General features: G+C 43.8%; 1 protein-coding gene across 2 annotated transcripts in view; it reads right to left on the bottom strand.

Moving 5' to 3' along the window:
• Positions 1 to 258: 258 nt before the first annotated feature.
• skd (mediator complex subunit skuld) overlaps positions 259 to 14626 on the bottom strand; it is a 112677-nt gene continuing 98309 nt past the window's right edge. The window contains exons 13-28 of one of the 2 annotated variants that reach the window (XM_068774020.1): positions 14397 to 14589; positions 13275 to 13388; positions 12737 to 12952; positions 11977 to 12166; positions 11100 to 11458; positions 10364 to 10510; positions 9789 to 9988; positions 9557 to 9700; positions 8531 to 9359; positions 8164 to 8358; positions 7354 to 7583; positions 6721 to 6866; positions 6074 to 6351; positions 5397 to 5672; positions 4103 to 4356; positions 259 to 3816 (exon numbers count right to left, since the gene is read on the bottom strand). In XM_068774020.1, coding sequence (XP_068630121.1) covers positions 3684 to 3816; positions 4103 to 4356; positions 5397 to 5672; positions 6074 to 6351; positions 6721 to 6866; positions 7354 to 7583; positions 8164 to 8358; positions 8531 to 9359; positions 9557 to 9700; positions 9789 to 9988; positions 10364 to 10510; positions 11100 to 11458; positions 11977 to 12166; positions 12737 to 12952; positions 13275 to 13388; positions 14397 to 14589 — 3904 coding nt within the window. In that variant the 3' untranslated portion in view covers positions 259 to 3683. Of the gene's footprint in view, positions 3817 to 4102; positions 4357 to 5396; positions 5673 to 6073; positions 6352 to 6720; positions 6867 to 7353; positions 7584 to 8163; positions 8359 to 8530; positions 9360 to 9556; positions 9701 to 9788; positions 9989 to 10363; positions 10511 to 11099; positions 11459 to 11976; positions 12167 to 12736; positions 12953 to 13265; positions 13389 to 14396; positions 14590 to 14626 lie in introns of both variants that reach the window. The other variant, XM_068774021.1, reaches the window with a different exon arrangement.

Genomic DNA, 14626 nt, shown 5'->3' with positions numbered 1-14626 from the left:
TTTCATCCGGGCTTACTGAAATGATGAATGAAAACCTAAGAAAGAGGCCTATGTCCAACAGAACCTCTTATGGCTGAAATTATGGTGAATTTCAAATACTTAGTAAATTATATAATGTGTAATTAGTTGGTTACATTACCTGCAGCTAAGAAGGTTAGTTTCCGGTTAAGTGGTTAATCCACAAATTGAATGTGCATGTGTGGCCCAAATGAACCAAGTAGATCAAAAATAAAAGAAGGCTTTAAATATGTAATATTTTATTCATAATTGTTATTACCTATTTTCACAGTTATTTATAAAGTTATATTAATATCAAGTATTACGCTAATTTTGTTTACGATCCTCTAATGATTGCTCCGTTTAGAAAATTTGATTTCCACATCAATCATCAGATTCCATCGCTTAAGTCTAGTATATGACAAAATGGTGGTCTATGTACAGTACAATCCCATTTACCTAAAAAAATTGACAAATTCACAATAACAAAAAAAGGTCAAAAACAAAAAAATTCTTAAAAATAATTCATTCAACTACGAATCTCGCTTAACAACTGTACAAATATTACGAGTGGTTTCTTTAAAACGTGCTACGTCGCGCGCCGGCGGGCGGGTCAACGCCTCCGCGCCCTATGTACACAGTGAAGTTTTACAAAAACAAAATATAAACTATATACAACATCATTAAATATTCTCAAATGCTGTAACACATTTAAAACATTTCATATTCAACTAGGCGTAATTCATTAAGTGGCGGGACGCACTCCCCTCTCCCCTCGCGGTGTCGCCTCTTCCGCTCTCTCGTATAAACGTACTATTTGTATACGCTCATTTCTCGCCACGCAATATAAATAAGTAAGAAGAACAGCTGTATCAAAGTATAAAGCAACAGAAATTCTAAACTTCGACTACAACTCCAGTGGATTGATACAAGCGCAGAAGACAAACGAAGAGGTCAACGCCGGTGCGGCCGGTGCGACCAGTACATGTGCACTGAAGGAAACGAGTGAATTACAAAACTAGGTGATGTTATTGCACGCAAACGCGCTTACAAATCCAAGTAGAATTCGGAGCCACGAGTCCGCAGGCACTCGCACAACACGCATCTGACATATTTACATGTATATTTATTTACTTATACTTTAATATAGATATATATTAAAATAGAAAATTCAATATAACTACCAAAACTGTCAAGAGATTCGACGAATCGACGTCGCGTGTGCTGTTACAACGGGCTGCGTCTAAATCTTTATAAAACGTCTAATAATACAAATGCTAACTGTAACTCTATGGGCTCTTTAATATAGCTATAGTACTAATCGTAACCTATTGGTGTCATTGATAAATTTCCGTTCGGAGCGCTCCTGCGCGAGCTGTGGCGCGGCTTGTTCCCTGGGCATGAACGAATACTCAATTCTCCTAATGTATAATTGTCTCTAAATGTAAAGCTACACCACCAAGTCGTCTCACACCGATGCAGACGGTATAAAATAATTCCTCACCTTGTACCAAAGTAAAAAAAAAGCCTATACAAAAATAAATTTCAATTTAACGGAGTAACAAGTAGATTTCGTCATTTCATACAATAATATCTTGAATACAAAACGAGAACTCTTCGAAACGAATTCTTTACAGAGAAATAAGGATGGTAAACAAAAATATCTAAAACTCTACACAAATACCTAATTCCTTTGGTAATTCATACCGGCTTGTTACGTAACATAAAAATAATATATTACAAATCTACACAGCTCAACAATGTAATATTTTTTTTATTACAATACCGCAGTATTATTGTGATAGCGGCAGGAAGAACGGAAATAGTTAGACAAGGAGTTGCGTGAACATCCAAACCTGACATTAGTTAACCCTTACAAATAAGAGTTACGATAAAATTTCTGCATTACTTTGGAATAATCCGAAACAACACGTAATCATTTATTAAAGTACATGATTTATCATAGAAAATATATTTGCAAACTTTAAAACATATTTCTTATAGACTGCATTAAAATGGTTAAATTTAAACACATACTCATTTCATTGAGAGAAGCCAAAGGTAAACATTTTCATTCAAACAAATGAGACCCACAAAAAATTACACAAATATTACTTTTTACTTATATTGCTATTACATGGAAATATATAATTGTATGTAATACTAAATAAAATGAGGTTCACGTTAAAAGAAAACTATGGGGTGAAAGAGATCACGGAAGAATGATTTATAATGAAAGACATCTGGAAGTGTTCATTTCACACGAGAGGAATAAAAGAGAAGAAATGAAGTGCCCTAAACTCCACTAACTTTCAGTATAACGGCAGTAACAAACATCAAAAAAACGTCCCCTATGTTGAATTGGACCATCACGAGATTTTGTTATATAAATATAACTAATCCGCCTGCTTAACTATATATTCTCTGCTACATCTTAACATTCCAAGGCTCAACGGAGCTTGTGCGTGGTAACATTCACTCTTGACAATAGTCAGCCGGCAGTCCGAGTTGTCCTCCCATACGGAGCAAGTTGACCCGACAAAACTCCTCACCCTCCCGTTCCACATCAGAGCTGCTATATGAAGACAACTGACAAGGTCGCAAGTTCTAAAATAACCACACACCATCATAAGATAGACTATATATTACTCTGAAATATTAACCGACCAACGCCTTCATATAGGCCCTGAGCACTCGACAACAATCTATCTTAAAAATGCCCTTTTTAATATATATCCTACAAATCGTAGTTAGCCTAAGTACTGTCATTGGTTTTGGAGTTTAACTCGCGTCAGCAGGGTTATGCAAACGCCGAATTCAATTACATTTATACTATTGTATTTGTAAATTTTAACACGCGTTGACTCCACCGGCTAAGGTAAGATTGGCTTCATCAGTCGTCATTTATTCAGCTCAATATTACATCATCTCAATAAATTTGAATAACAATTTAATTCTTATTAAAACATTCCGCCACAAATTTCATAACAATAATCTGTATTGACCACGACGACAGTGCAACGTTTAAACAATTCTGTCTTTAATTCCGGAGGAACTGTAGTGCTATCCGATGGTAACCTTACATCGCAAACAGTGCCTTAGCAATCTTAACCCATACTATAATGTCGACCATTTCATTGGAATAAATACATACAAGAGCCTTTGCATTTTGTTCATAAGTAGTTCATATTATTTAAATAATTATTTTATCTATCAAATCTGAGGATTCCGACAAATTATGCTATAAAATTGCACAATACCAGTGCGTTGCTTACATGTGTATACCATTTAAGTTGTAATATCTCCAAAAACTATCGAGTTACGTTTCCAAACGTCTACAACACTTGATAATTCATCTTACATTAGTCGTATAAAAATATTTATGGTATGTCACTGACGCTAAGGGAAATGAATCTTAATACACCATTACAACATTACAATAAATTTCAAATATCAATACCATAGTTATAAAACCACGGGTGCGTGCTGCAAGTCGCCGTGACGATTTTAAACGATGGACGTTTATTTTCTGATTTACCGCAGGTTACGTCTAGGAACACGGGATGAACCTGGTCCCACCGTCCCATCAGTGGACGCGTCGTTGCACGAGACGCGTCGGAGGCACGCGTGAGGTGGGCAGGTGGGCAGGCGGGCAGGCGCGGCAGGCGTCGGGCGGACGTGCTTGCCTAGCCGAGTGCTGCTGCCGAGTGATACAGGTGCATGAGCGCCTGCACGTGCAGCGGCAGGCAGGACAAGCGATCGTGCGTGGTGCCGTCCAGCGCCAGCCACGACAAGGCATTGTACCCCTCCAGGACGTATCTGTGCACATAACGTATGTCACAATTAGTTCTTTCAAGAAAAAGGCAAAGGGTTTTATTTTACCGATAACACATAACGTAAAAATTTCGTGTACTTAGAAGAAAAGCATTTACTACAACTTTTCACATGGGTTCAATGTTTATGTAACATTAAATATTTTATATGACTCATTCAAATAATGTAAAAACTTTTTGATTTTAATATGTCCATTCTTATAATAACTATTGTAATTTTCTTATTTGTTAGAAAATAGAAAGTACAAATGTATAAAGATATGATAATATACCTGAGCACGTCGGTGGTGGTCTGCGAGTCGAGCGGATGCGAGTTGTTGTCGCGGCGCTGCGTGAGCGAGGTGAAGTCGTCGGAGGTCTGCGCGCTGCCCGAATGCAGGTGCAGCGCGTTCTTGAGGAAGGCGGGGCAGGCGTCTCGCAGGTGCGAGCAGCCCGCCCACCACCACGCCGGCATGGCGCCCAGCGGCGCCGTCGACACTAGGTAACCCAACGCCAGCGGCTGCTGCAGCATCGTGCCGATCTGTTCCTGCGCATGTCAACGTCCACAACTCAGTGTAAAGTTTATTGCTAAGACGGGGAACGTACCCTTTTCCTTGCAGCGTGCTGAGCGCACGCCCACTTGAAATAAACAACGTTGCAATGAAATACATGGTTCAATTTTGTTATTACACGTTCACCTTATACAAATATAGTTTCCGAAAAACACGTTAGCTTGACGCTATAGATCATACAGTAGTGTAGCATGTAGACCCGAATTTTTAATAAAATTGTTTATAAAAATAACTTGCTAGTTTATAGTTACATGATCTTCACAAGTAAAATATTTATGGACTAGTGCATTTTAGTATCCTGCTACTGCTGCACAATCTTAAAACTTCTATCATCATTTTAGCCGTAAGATGTCCAATGCTGGACATAGGCCTCCTCCACAGATCGCCAAGATTGGCTGGAAGCGGCTAGTATTCAGAGCCTTTCGCCGACCGTACCAACATAGTTTGCCACCTTGTGTCTACTACATGGCTTTAAGGCCCCAGCAGCCATCATATGCACACTTGTATAGATTAACTTGCAATGCAAAGGATGTATGGGCTCGTCACTTAACGGTCTTCTTATGCGTAAGTGGTAAAGGTTTTAAATCACGTTCCCAAATAAGTTAAAAAGCATTTGAATTAATTAATTCCATGTACCAAGATTGGCTGGAAGCGGCTAGTATTCAGAGCCTTTCGCCGACCGTACCAACATAGTTTGCCACCTTGTGTCTACTACATGGCTTTAAGGCCCCAGCAGCCATCATATGCACACTTGTATAGCTTAACTTGCAATGCAAAGGATGTATGGGCTCGTCACTTAACGGTCTTCTTATGCGTAAGTGGTAAAGGTTTTAAATCACGTTCCCAAATAAGTTAAAAAGCATTTGAATTAATTAATTCCATGTACCCATTATTACTTCATATATGTTATTCTTTAAATCAGATAAAATGACGTTCAACTAATGTTTGAAATTAGTAACTCTAGCTAGAATATATGAAGCTGCGTTTGAGATTGTTTTAGAAGCGCACGACATACCGGCTGGTGGTCGTCGGAGTGGTGGTAGTCGCCGGCGTTGTGGTGCGCTGCGCGGCGCGCGGGGCTGCCGTCGCGGCTGCCGGTGGCGTCGTCGTCATGGCGGCGCGGCGAGGCGCGCGGGCTGCTCTGCGCCCAGATGTTGTTGAACATGTCGCCGATCAGCAGGTCCGCCATGTTGTCCTCGCCGATGTCTTCGTCCACCATATCCACACCCAGGAACATTATGTCGTTGTCCTCTCCGTTCGCCATTGGAGGTTCGAATGGCATTTGATTTGACTATAGACCAAAAGAAGACATGTCAATTTTATTGTTAAATTTGGAACTTCGTAGTAAATACGTAATAATATCCAGAATAACTAACTGTGTTATATTATACTTTACATACAGTTATAATTTCTAAAAATCCAAAACACTGTTATATATAAATGGCGATAGCTGTTCTACTGTGTTACATTATTATCCAAAATTATTTATCGAAGTAAATTTTTATTGTACATTCATTTGATTAGCATCGTACAAGAAGATGAACGGTGGAGAACGTATCAGTATTATTTTTTTGGATAATTTGTTTAATTATCCAGTATACTCCTACGTGTCCTTTTAGAAACAGACATCCAACAGCTGAAATGATGACGATGACTGTAACGTATTGTGTGACTATTTGTGATTAGACATACTTGTGTGGTGGCAGAGGTGGGGAAGACGAGTATGTGCGTAGCGGTGACGTCGCGCGGCGTGTGCAGGTGCGACTGTATGGAGGCCTGCGAGAAGCGCTCGTCGGGCGTGAAGCGGTCGGCCATGAGGCGCAGGCAGGGGTCGGGCTCGGTGGACACCAGGCAGGCGGACAGCACGCACGGCGCGCCGCCCGGGTACAGCGCCGAGCAGCTGCCGCAGATCTCGCGGAGCACGCTCGACGCACGCACCAGGTTTTTGCGCGATAACAGGTAGCTCCATCCTAACATTACGTAAACATTTACTATGATTCATTTCAATAGCAGAAAAATCCAGAAATTACTTATTTTAATGATGATTTCTCAATCAAAAATCAATTGCTGTAGTAGTAGTAGGATAAAGTTACAACCGTCAGAATAAGTCATATCAATCTTATATAAAATTACTAAAACTAAACATTTGCAGTAAAAAAAAACTCATGTTGAGCAGTGAGCTAATTAAAAACCAGAGAACCAGAGGATTTCCTGGTTTGTGTTGAATGAATTAAATTATGTCCCACAATGGAATCGCTTACGGAAGTGAGGGAGATAGGCCTGTGGGCAGGGCTGTGCAAAAAGACAAGAGTAGTATTTTAGGAAAAGAGTTTGTGTACCTTTTAGTTCACCATGCCCGATTCGGCCCACGCGACCGACGACGAGGCGCCAGGGTTGCGCCGCCTGCGACATCACGCCCAGCGTAAAGTCCATCAGCTTCGTCAGGCCCAGGCGTCGCGCCGGCGCGGACCGCCTCCGTCGTGATCTGTCGCGAAAGCGATAGACAACATGTAGCTAATACGAAAATTTGTTAATTATACTTTATGGACAACTGTGTACGATATTACAATACACTCACATCTAATGCCTCTTAAATATCTCACAATAAATTTAAATATATAATCTAAATATATAAATTAAATATAATCTTCTAATAGTGTGAAGGATTTTTAAGTAATAATGGAGCTTGGATATGAATTTCTCTTACAACTGTATTAACGATATTATAAATGTCACCACAACAAAGGACCGAGTTAGTTGTGGGCTTTTCACAGATTAAGGCGCGTTAAGATCATTGTAGGTTTGAGTTTAAGGTTACCATTATAGAGAAGTTCCATCCCATTCTATTTTCTACCGGATTCGGCTTAATTGGTATTCTCATCATGATGTATACAATATGTGGATAATAATACAGATATACGAAAAAATGTATACTGATTAAATATAATGAGAGCAATGAGAGCATAGCTGACCTTGAGGGTACGTGGATGTTGATAGCGGCGGTGTCGAGCAGCTCGCCGCGCGCGTCGGTCGCGGCAGCTAATAACCAGCGCTGGTCGTGCGACAGACAGTAAGCCACGAACAGCACGGAGCACTGCTCGCCGCAAGACTGCCCCCAGGTCTCTGCCACCTCTTTGAGCGCGCGCGGCGGCGCCAGCACCCATACCGGCGAGAACAGCCGATACGCGGCGCGGTTCTTCTCCTGAAAACACATGCGCCCAATGCCATACGTTTAATTAGTTTACAGATAAATAAACTTGTAATAAAATCAGCTGTGCTATTTGTATCTGGCTGGTTTGATGATTGATGATTGTTAGTAAAATCTACTTTAGAGCTACTTTTTATTTGTTTTTCTTTATTCTTTATGATCTTTCATTGTGATAATACTGAACCACACACATCTTTAGCCACTCAACAAAAGTAATGAATTTGGTTGGGAGGTGATAGTGCATTCTCCATACAGTATTGATCTAGCCTGTTAAGAGGCTTTGGTCTTTTCAGAATTCTGTGGATAGTGTCAGTTTAACATCAAAAGACGACTGCCAAAACATCGGTTTTTAAACAAAAATCTTAAAATTTTGACTGCAACGGTATTGAGTACCCTTAATAAAAAAAGTCATCAAACAATACGGCACCTATGTATTATAGGTAAAGATAAATTAGCTTAATTCGAATTTCCATACAAATAGCGAAGTATCTATTCCTCCACCTATCGTAAGTAAAAACGGGAACATTATATAACTGAATGTGTTGATGTTGATAATGGCAGGTTCGTATCTTACGTCTTTGGAATTGAGGAAGAGGTTCGCGTTGGCGGCAGTACCGAAGCCGGTGAGCGACTTGCCGTTGGGCTGGTGCTGCAGCAGCCGGCGCGCGCCACTGAACACGCTGAAGGCCAGCGTGCGAAGCTCCGTGCCGCACCCGCCGCGACCCCCGCGGCCACCCCAAGACTCGTATACGCCTTCCAGCGATATTATCTGCAAAATGAGATATAGCGAATTCCTCTTTGTCATATTTATTACTCAAGTCGCTCCAGCTCTTTCGGATTTGTTGTGTCAAGTTGCGGAGAGCCCGGTTTTACGAAACTATGTTTACTTTTTAAAAATTAACAAAAATCATGCAATGGTTTTCAGAAGAAACGTAAATTACCTTTATATATGGATTGTGATGATGTAAGTGATGATGCGCCTGCGCTGCGAGACGCAGCAGGGCATGCAGAGCGTGTGCACGGTGCGCGTGCGCCGCGGGCGGCTCCACTAGGTATATGACAAGCGCCGGGGGCCCCGCCTCGTCCTCCTCCCATATGGAGGCACTCGGGCCGCCGCTGCTGCTCGCAGACTCGTTCACCTCGCCCGGCTCCCCCGGCGTGCCAGGCTGCTCTGGCGCCGCGGGCGGCCGCATACTCGTCGCTTTTTCTCCCTCGAAGAGAGTGCGGTCGATGCTCAGCGACGACAGCTGCGACGCGAGCTCGCGCAGCGTCTCCGCGTACGCCCGGATGTATTCACCGAGCCGGCCAGGCGGAAGCTCCCCGGCCCACTCGTCCGTGTCGCAGCGCTCGCTCGCCGACGTCCGGACGATACCGTCGCGCGCTATCCTCGTGATCGGCTGATGCCTGCCCAGCCGGCACGCCTCGTACACGGTGGACAGTTCGCGAAAGAACGAACGCAGCGGGTCCGTCAGCGCTTCGCCTTCTGCCGCGAGGGCAATGTAAGCCACATCGCGGGCATATGAGTAAGGTTCGAGTGATAGTCTTTCCCAGTGGCGCAGTGCGTAAGGCGATAGTGAGATCCAGTCGCGGTCGTGACCAACGAGCAGCGGCGGCACGGGCTGCGGCTCGCAGAGGTCCTCGTTGCCACGCCCGGCCAACCGGTGGAACTGCCGCCAAGTTAGCGGGCCAGTTACGCCGTCCCACATGCGCGCTCCGCAACACCGCTTCTGGATGGCATCTTGTAGAAGAGGTCGGAGTCGGCGCATTAATCTGTGAGAAATATTGCTTTTTATAAATCGTGGCCCAACGAAAGTAATACATAAAACGATTTTGAAGTATAAGAATAAATGTTTTTTTTTTGAACAAAAATATAAGGATTCTGATTTTGACCCTCAAATTATGACAAAATGTTTAGGTGACGGGTGGGTTAACAACGACAGCTATTGTAGAAATGTTGTTATAATAACCTGACGACGTCGCGCGAGGAGCGCGGTGCGCGGGCGCCGATGAAGGGCCAGCGGTGCACGGCGCAGTGTGGGGGCGCGCCCGTCACGCCGCCCGCCGATGCTTCGCGCAGCGCGCTGGCTGCTGCCGCGCCGCCGTCGCTGTACCTGCAGCACATAATGGAGGGACATGTAGCTTGAAACGTTGTGTGTGCATTTGCATGCGCGAGCGAGTGCTTGCGGTGCGTGTACTCACTCGAGCAGGTTGAGGCGCAGGTGGTCGTGCGCGCCGGCGGTGTCGGCGGCGGCACGCGCCAGTGCAGAGGCGGGCCCGCCGGGCGGCGCGGCGCAGTGCGCGGCCAGCACGGCCGCCACGTCGGCGAGCGCGGCGCCGCGCGCTCCCCTCGCCGCCCTCCCGCCCGGCTCCTCCGCGACGCCCGTTATCTCCATCTCGTCCTATTCAACACAACACACGCTCAATTAATTTTTTATTTTGCAATATTATATAATTGTTTGTTGATACAAACAAATTTAAATATATTCATTTTATTGTTGCTTGTGACACTATTTACATGTGATTAAACAATTTGTGTTTTTTGAATAATAAAATTGTTGATTAAAAACATTTAAATTTTCAATTGACAAGTTCTCGATAGTTTACAACACAATTTCATAAAGAACTCATTAAAATCGTTAGACGCATATATACGCCTTTAATTCAGGTTAATGACATAGTAAACGCCTCCCATATCCTCCCACAGCGGTGACTTTGGTCAAACGCCTATATGCATCCATGTAGTCAGACAGAGATGTGACCGGTGTCGCACTGACCTCGTAGAAGAGGCCGGCGCGGTGCGCGAGGCGACGGTTGACGATGGCGCTGAAGCCGCAGGTGCAGCGCACGCTCTCGTGCTCGCCGGCCGCCGCCTCGCCGTGCGACAGGTACGTACACGCGTCCGCGCCGCGGATGTTGCCCACCTGCGAACACGTGGCGACCGTTACATACACTTCGTAACATGATCTAAGTAACACATTAACATAATAAAAACAAAATGAACATTATAGCGTAACTACAAAATGCCTAATTAAGTCGACATTTATCTTTTTGGAGAAATTCCTCTGTACACAAGATCTTGCCAAGTGATTAGGTTTAATATTTGGAGAAACACCAGGACTTCAGGATAGCAGGCTATAAATGTTGGCTCTAGTATTATTAGTAGTTCTTTTTGTGCATTTACAACAATACCATTTTTAAATAAAACTGTAATATAATCGACGAAGTCATTAAACACTAAGACATATAAAACCGTCTAGCAAAACAAAAGCCGTAGCAAAATCTGCTAACCGACTGAATGGTATATGTAAACAAGTCTACTTTAAATGTGTATGAGATAGTATCTTCAAGTGACGAAAGAGATTTTGAATCTGTTTACCATAAAAATCGAGAGACGATCACTATGTTTTAGCAAATATAATTATTGCGCGACCTGGTGAGCCCGTTTTTGTTATCGTTAAGATTACCATCAAAAACGCATAAAGTGTGTACTTAATATAATGGTTGACATACGGAGGTATCGTTGTCGCAGACACAGAGCGTGCAGCTGTCGAAGTTGTGGTCGCGGAAGACGTTGAGCACGGTATCGGCTAGCAGCACGTTGAGCAGCAGCGGGCAGGCGGCGGCGCAGGGCTGTGGGGAGGCGGCAGGTGCGACGGACCCGGGCGGGCTGCGACGCGGAGAGGGTGCCGCCGCGCCGCGCACTGCGCTCGCCTCCACGCCGCCCCGCGCCCCGGCGCCCGCCCCTGCGACAACTGCCGCGCCGCCCGAAGGATTCGAACCCGCGGCCGCCACACGAGGCTCTGCGCTAGGCGAGGCAGACCGCTTCACGCCCGCGCTACTACTGCTATTGTTTGTACTGTTTGTGGTGCCTGCAATAAATTTACATATGTATTAGTAAATTAATGGTATATTGTTGGTATCCTTTGAACTTCATAACACTTCATCATCGTCCTCCTCAAAGATCGCCAAGGTGACCAGTCTCGCACTGCCCGCATTCAGCAACTTCCTTCGACCTCGACTATGTCGTCGGTAGACATAGTAATAGGACACGTCTATCAACTCATGGTCGCCACTCAAGAAACCAATTATTTGTATTATCATAGGCTGGTCTTACTGCTGGCAACATTGTGGGATGTGGAAGAAAAACATAAAAAAGAAAAAATTAAGTGGAATATCTAAATAAAAACATAAACACAAGGATTGATCAATGTCGAACAATTGACAACATTGAAGTATTATATGAAAACTAGATGGTTCGTTGAAATTATGGATAAAGCAATAATATGTATTACTTATGAAGTTCATAATGATATATGAAACTACATTTATTGTTACTTTAAATAAAATATTTCTTTTCAATAGCTATGTGATAATGAACATGTGGTACCGGAGCGATGCGCGTCCGTGTCGGTTTCCGAGTCACGCTTGGCGTCGTGCTGCCAGCGCGGCCGGTAGACGGCGTTCGGCGGCAGCGTCACGCCGGGCAGCAGCTGGCTGGGCAGCGCCGTCAGCGGCGAGTACTTCGATGATCCCACGTACTTGCACACCGTCGGCGCTTTGAACACGTACGACCAATCCTGCACACGGAATATTGTACATGTAGGCACTTCGGCGAAATGTGTGACAACACTTTTAGAAATTCATGAAGATGGCAACCAATGGCCACCGACAAGCGATGTTTAGGACGCGATCGGCTAGTATGGGATCGCAATTCACGGATCCTTCAATTCGGTAAACTTAGTTCCAATGAAGCTGTGTGCCCTCTATGCTAACAGCAAAATTATAAAGAAAGAACAATGGCAGGGGATTGACTCTCTGGTGCGCTTCAGAGAATGTTTCAAATAAAATGATTGTATGTGTAAAACTAATTAATAGTTAAACTGCAGAAATATATCAAAAATTTAATAATATTAAGGGTATTGTACAATTTTTGTCGCCCCCTTGGTCCAGTGTTGTTACATTTGCTGCAATAATATCACAAAATATTTCCCGAAGTGGTTCAGCGTGTTAGCGACTCGTTAGGAGACATTTGTCAACTAGTGTCCTTTTGCACTTAAAGCGTTACTATAAGTCCGTCGCGTGTAACGCTACTTGGCGTCGCCCGAGACTCACTTTTGCCCCATAAGACACGAGAAGTTAAGCAGTACCTCGATGGGGTCCGGCGGCGGCGAGCCGGGCAGCAGGTGGCGGTGAGGCTGTGGTGTGGCGTCGTCAGGCAGCGAGAAGCCAGGTGAAGGCTGCGCGTGGGCTTCCATGCTGGGCGGCGTGGGGAACATCTTGCTGAGCTCCTCCGCGCGCACGCAGCGCCCGCCGCAACGCGCCTCCTCGCAGCGCCCCGCCTCTCCTGCTCCGCCAGCCAGCGCCTGCGCGCACATTACACACTCAAAATTAAACCAAATAAAAAATTGTTTTTAAAAAAAATAACGCTTTCGATCAATTTTTATTTAATTAGTTTCATTGTCTCTTGTTTGAAATACAAGGCTAAATAAGCAATAAAAATTATTCATAGCAACATTTACATTCGTTGTTTGATAGTTTAAAAGGAAAATGGATAAACCAACATGCAATATTTCCGATAAATTATTTTTGTAAGCATTCACAAACTACAAACATAGATTAATTGAGATATAAAGACAAAGACTAGAGCATGCATAGATATAAAGGGTGTACACTCACAAGTCTTACCGTTTCATCGCCGCTGGCCGCGTCGTCGGAGTTGTCGAATATTTGATCGAGATCCTTCAGCGTGGGACACAGCCCGTCCGACGTGAATAGGTTCTTGTACTCTTTGCTGTCCTCCTGTAACATATATAATAATAATAAAATCAGTTTACTGCCTTATTCTTTACTACTTATTTTTTATTATTAATAACAAAGATTTTCATATTTAGTCTATAATAGAGACAAAAAGAAGTAGCTCGCCTTGTGTTGACTGGGAAATGTTAAATGTTCCTATTGCAACAATAAAGTTAAATTTTTTAATAAAAATTTACAGAGTGTCCTATGTACGTACATAAATAGTTAAATTAAATGTATTATAATGCTGATTGACGGGTAGTGTTTGACAGCCAGGGATAGGTATTTTATTTTCCCTTTAGTTTGAAGAGAGGAAGAAATTTGTTTATCTTTCTGCTCGAGATCTTTGCTCATGTTTTGTTGAACCATTTTTATTCTTTACACTTAGCAACATTAGGCCATACATTTCTACTTATATAAAGTTTAAAGTGTCAAAATGAGTTTTTGAGATCTGTCATTTCATCCTGTGTCGCAGCAATATGTTAGTGAGTGTCCCTCGTATACAAAATTAGAATACAAAGTTAAATTACACTAACATGGTGCAAGCTTCCGGTTTCGATATTAGTCTTGGATAAAGCATGTCTATGACCGGATTCTACTGTAATTCCTCGTTTTATTTTATTTAAACCACCAACATTTAAATTACATTAAAGTTTCATTTATTCACGTCGACCTAGAGATCATCACAATGATAAGTCTTGCGCAGCCGCATCCAACGACTTCCCGCGACCTTGTAATGTCATCATTCCACTTAGAGGTGGAGAGATCACTACTCGCAATCCTTTCGACAGCTGCAGCAACGATGCACCACTAAACCCACTGCCACTTCATTACTAGTAATTCTTCGAGCTACGTCGGTGATTTTAGTTTTCAGCGAATCTCCCCATATCCGATTTCACCTCGCAGCGAGGCTTCGAGCATAGACTTTTCCATTGCTTTCTGAGTGACCTTGACCATTCCATATGATAACATCCCAAGTGAAAGGCATCGAACGGAAGATGTATAACTAACGTCATTTCTCTCGTGCTTGATGTCGGCGGGGCGGAGCGTGCGCGCGAGGTGTGCACCGCGGGGCGCGGGGTGCGGTGCGGGGGGCGGCGTGTGTGCGAGCCCGGCGTACAGGTCGCCGCCGCGCGCGCCCAGCGCTAACTCCTCACTCCACTCTCGCGCCTCCGTTTTAAACCGCTTCACCGGGTGCTCCAGCCTGCGAATTGTACACGCACAACTCTCAAACATCTACT

Source organism: Battus philenor, unplaced genomic scaffold (genome assembly GCF_028537555.1).
Source record: "Battus philenor isolate CCGP_79_NKW_IND1 unplaced genomic scaffold, ilBatPhil1.0.hap1 SCAF_6, whole genome shotgun sequence".
NCBI lineage: Eukaryota > Metazoa > Arthropoda > Insecta > Lepidoptera > Papilionidae > Battus > Battus philenor.
This window is presented reverse-complemented; position numbering and strand designations above follow the sequence as displayed.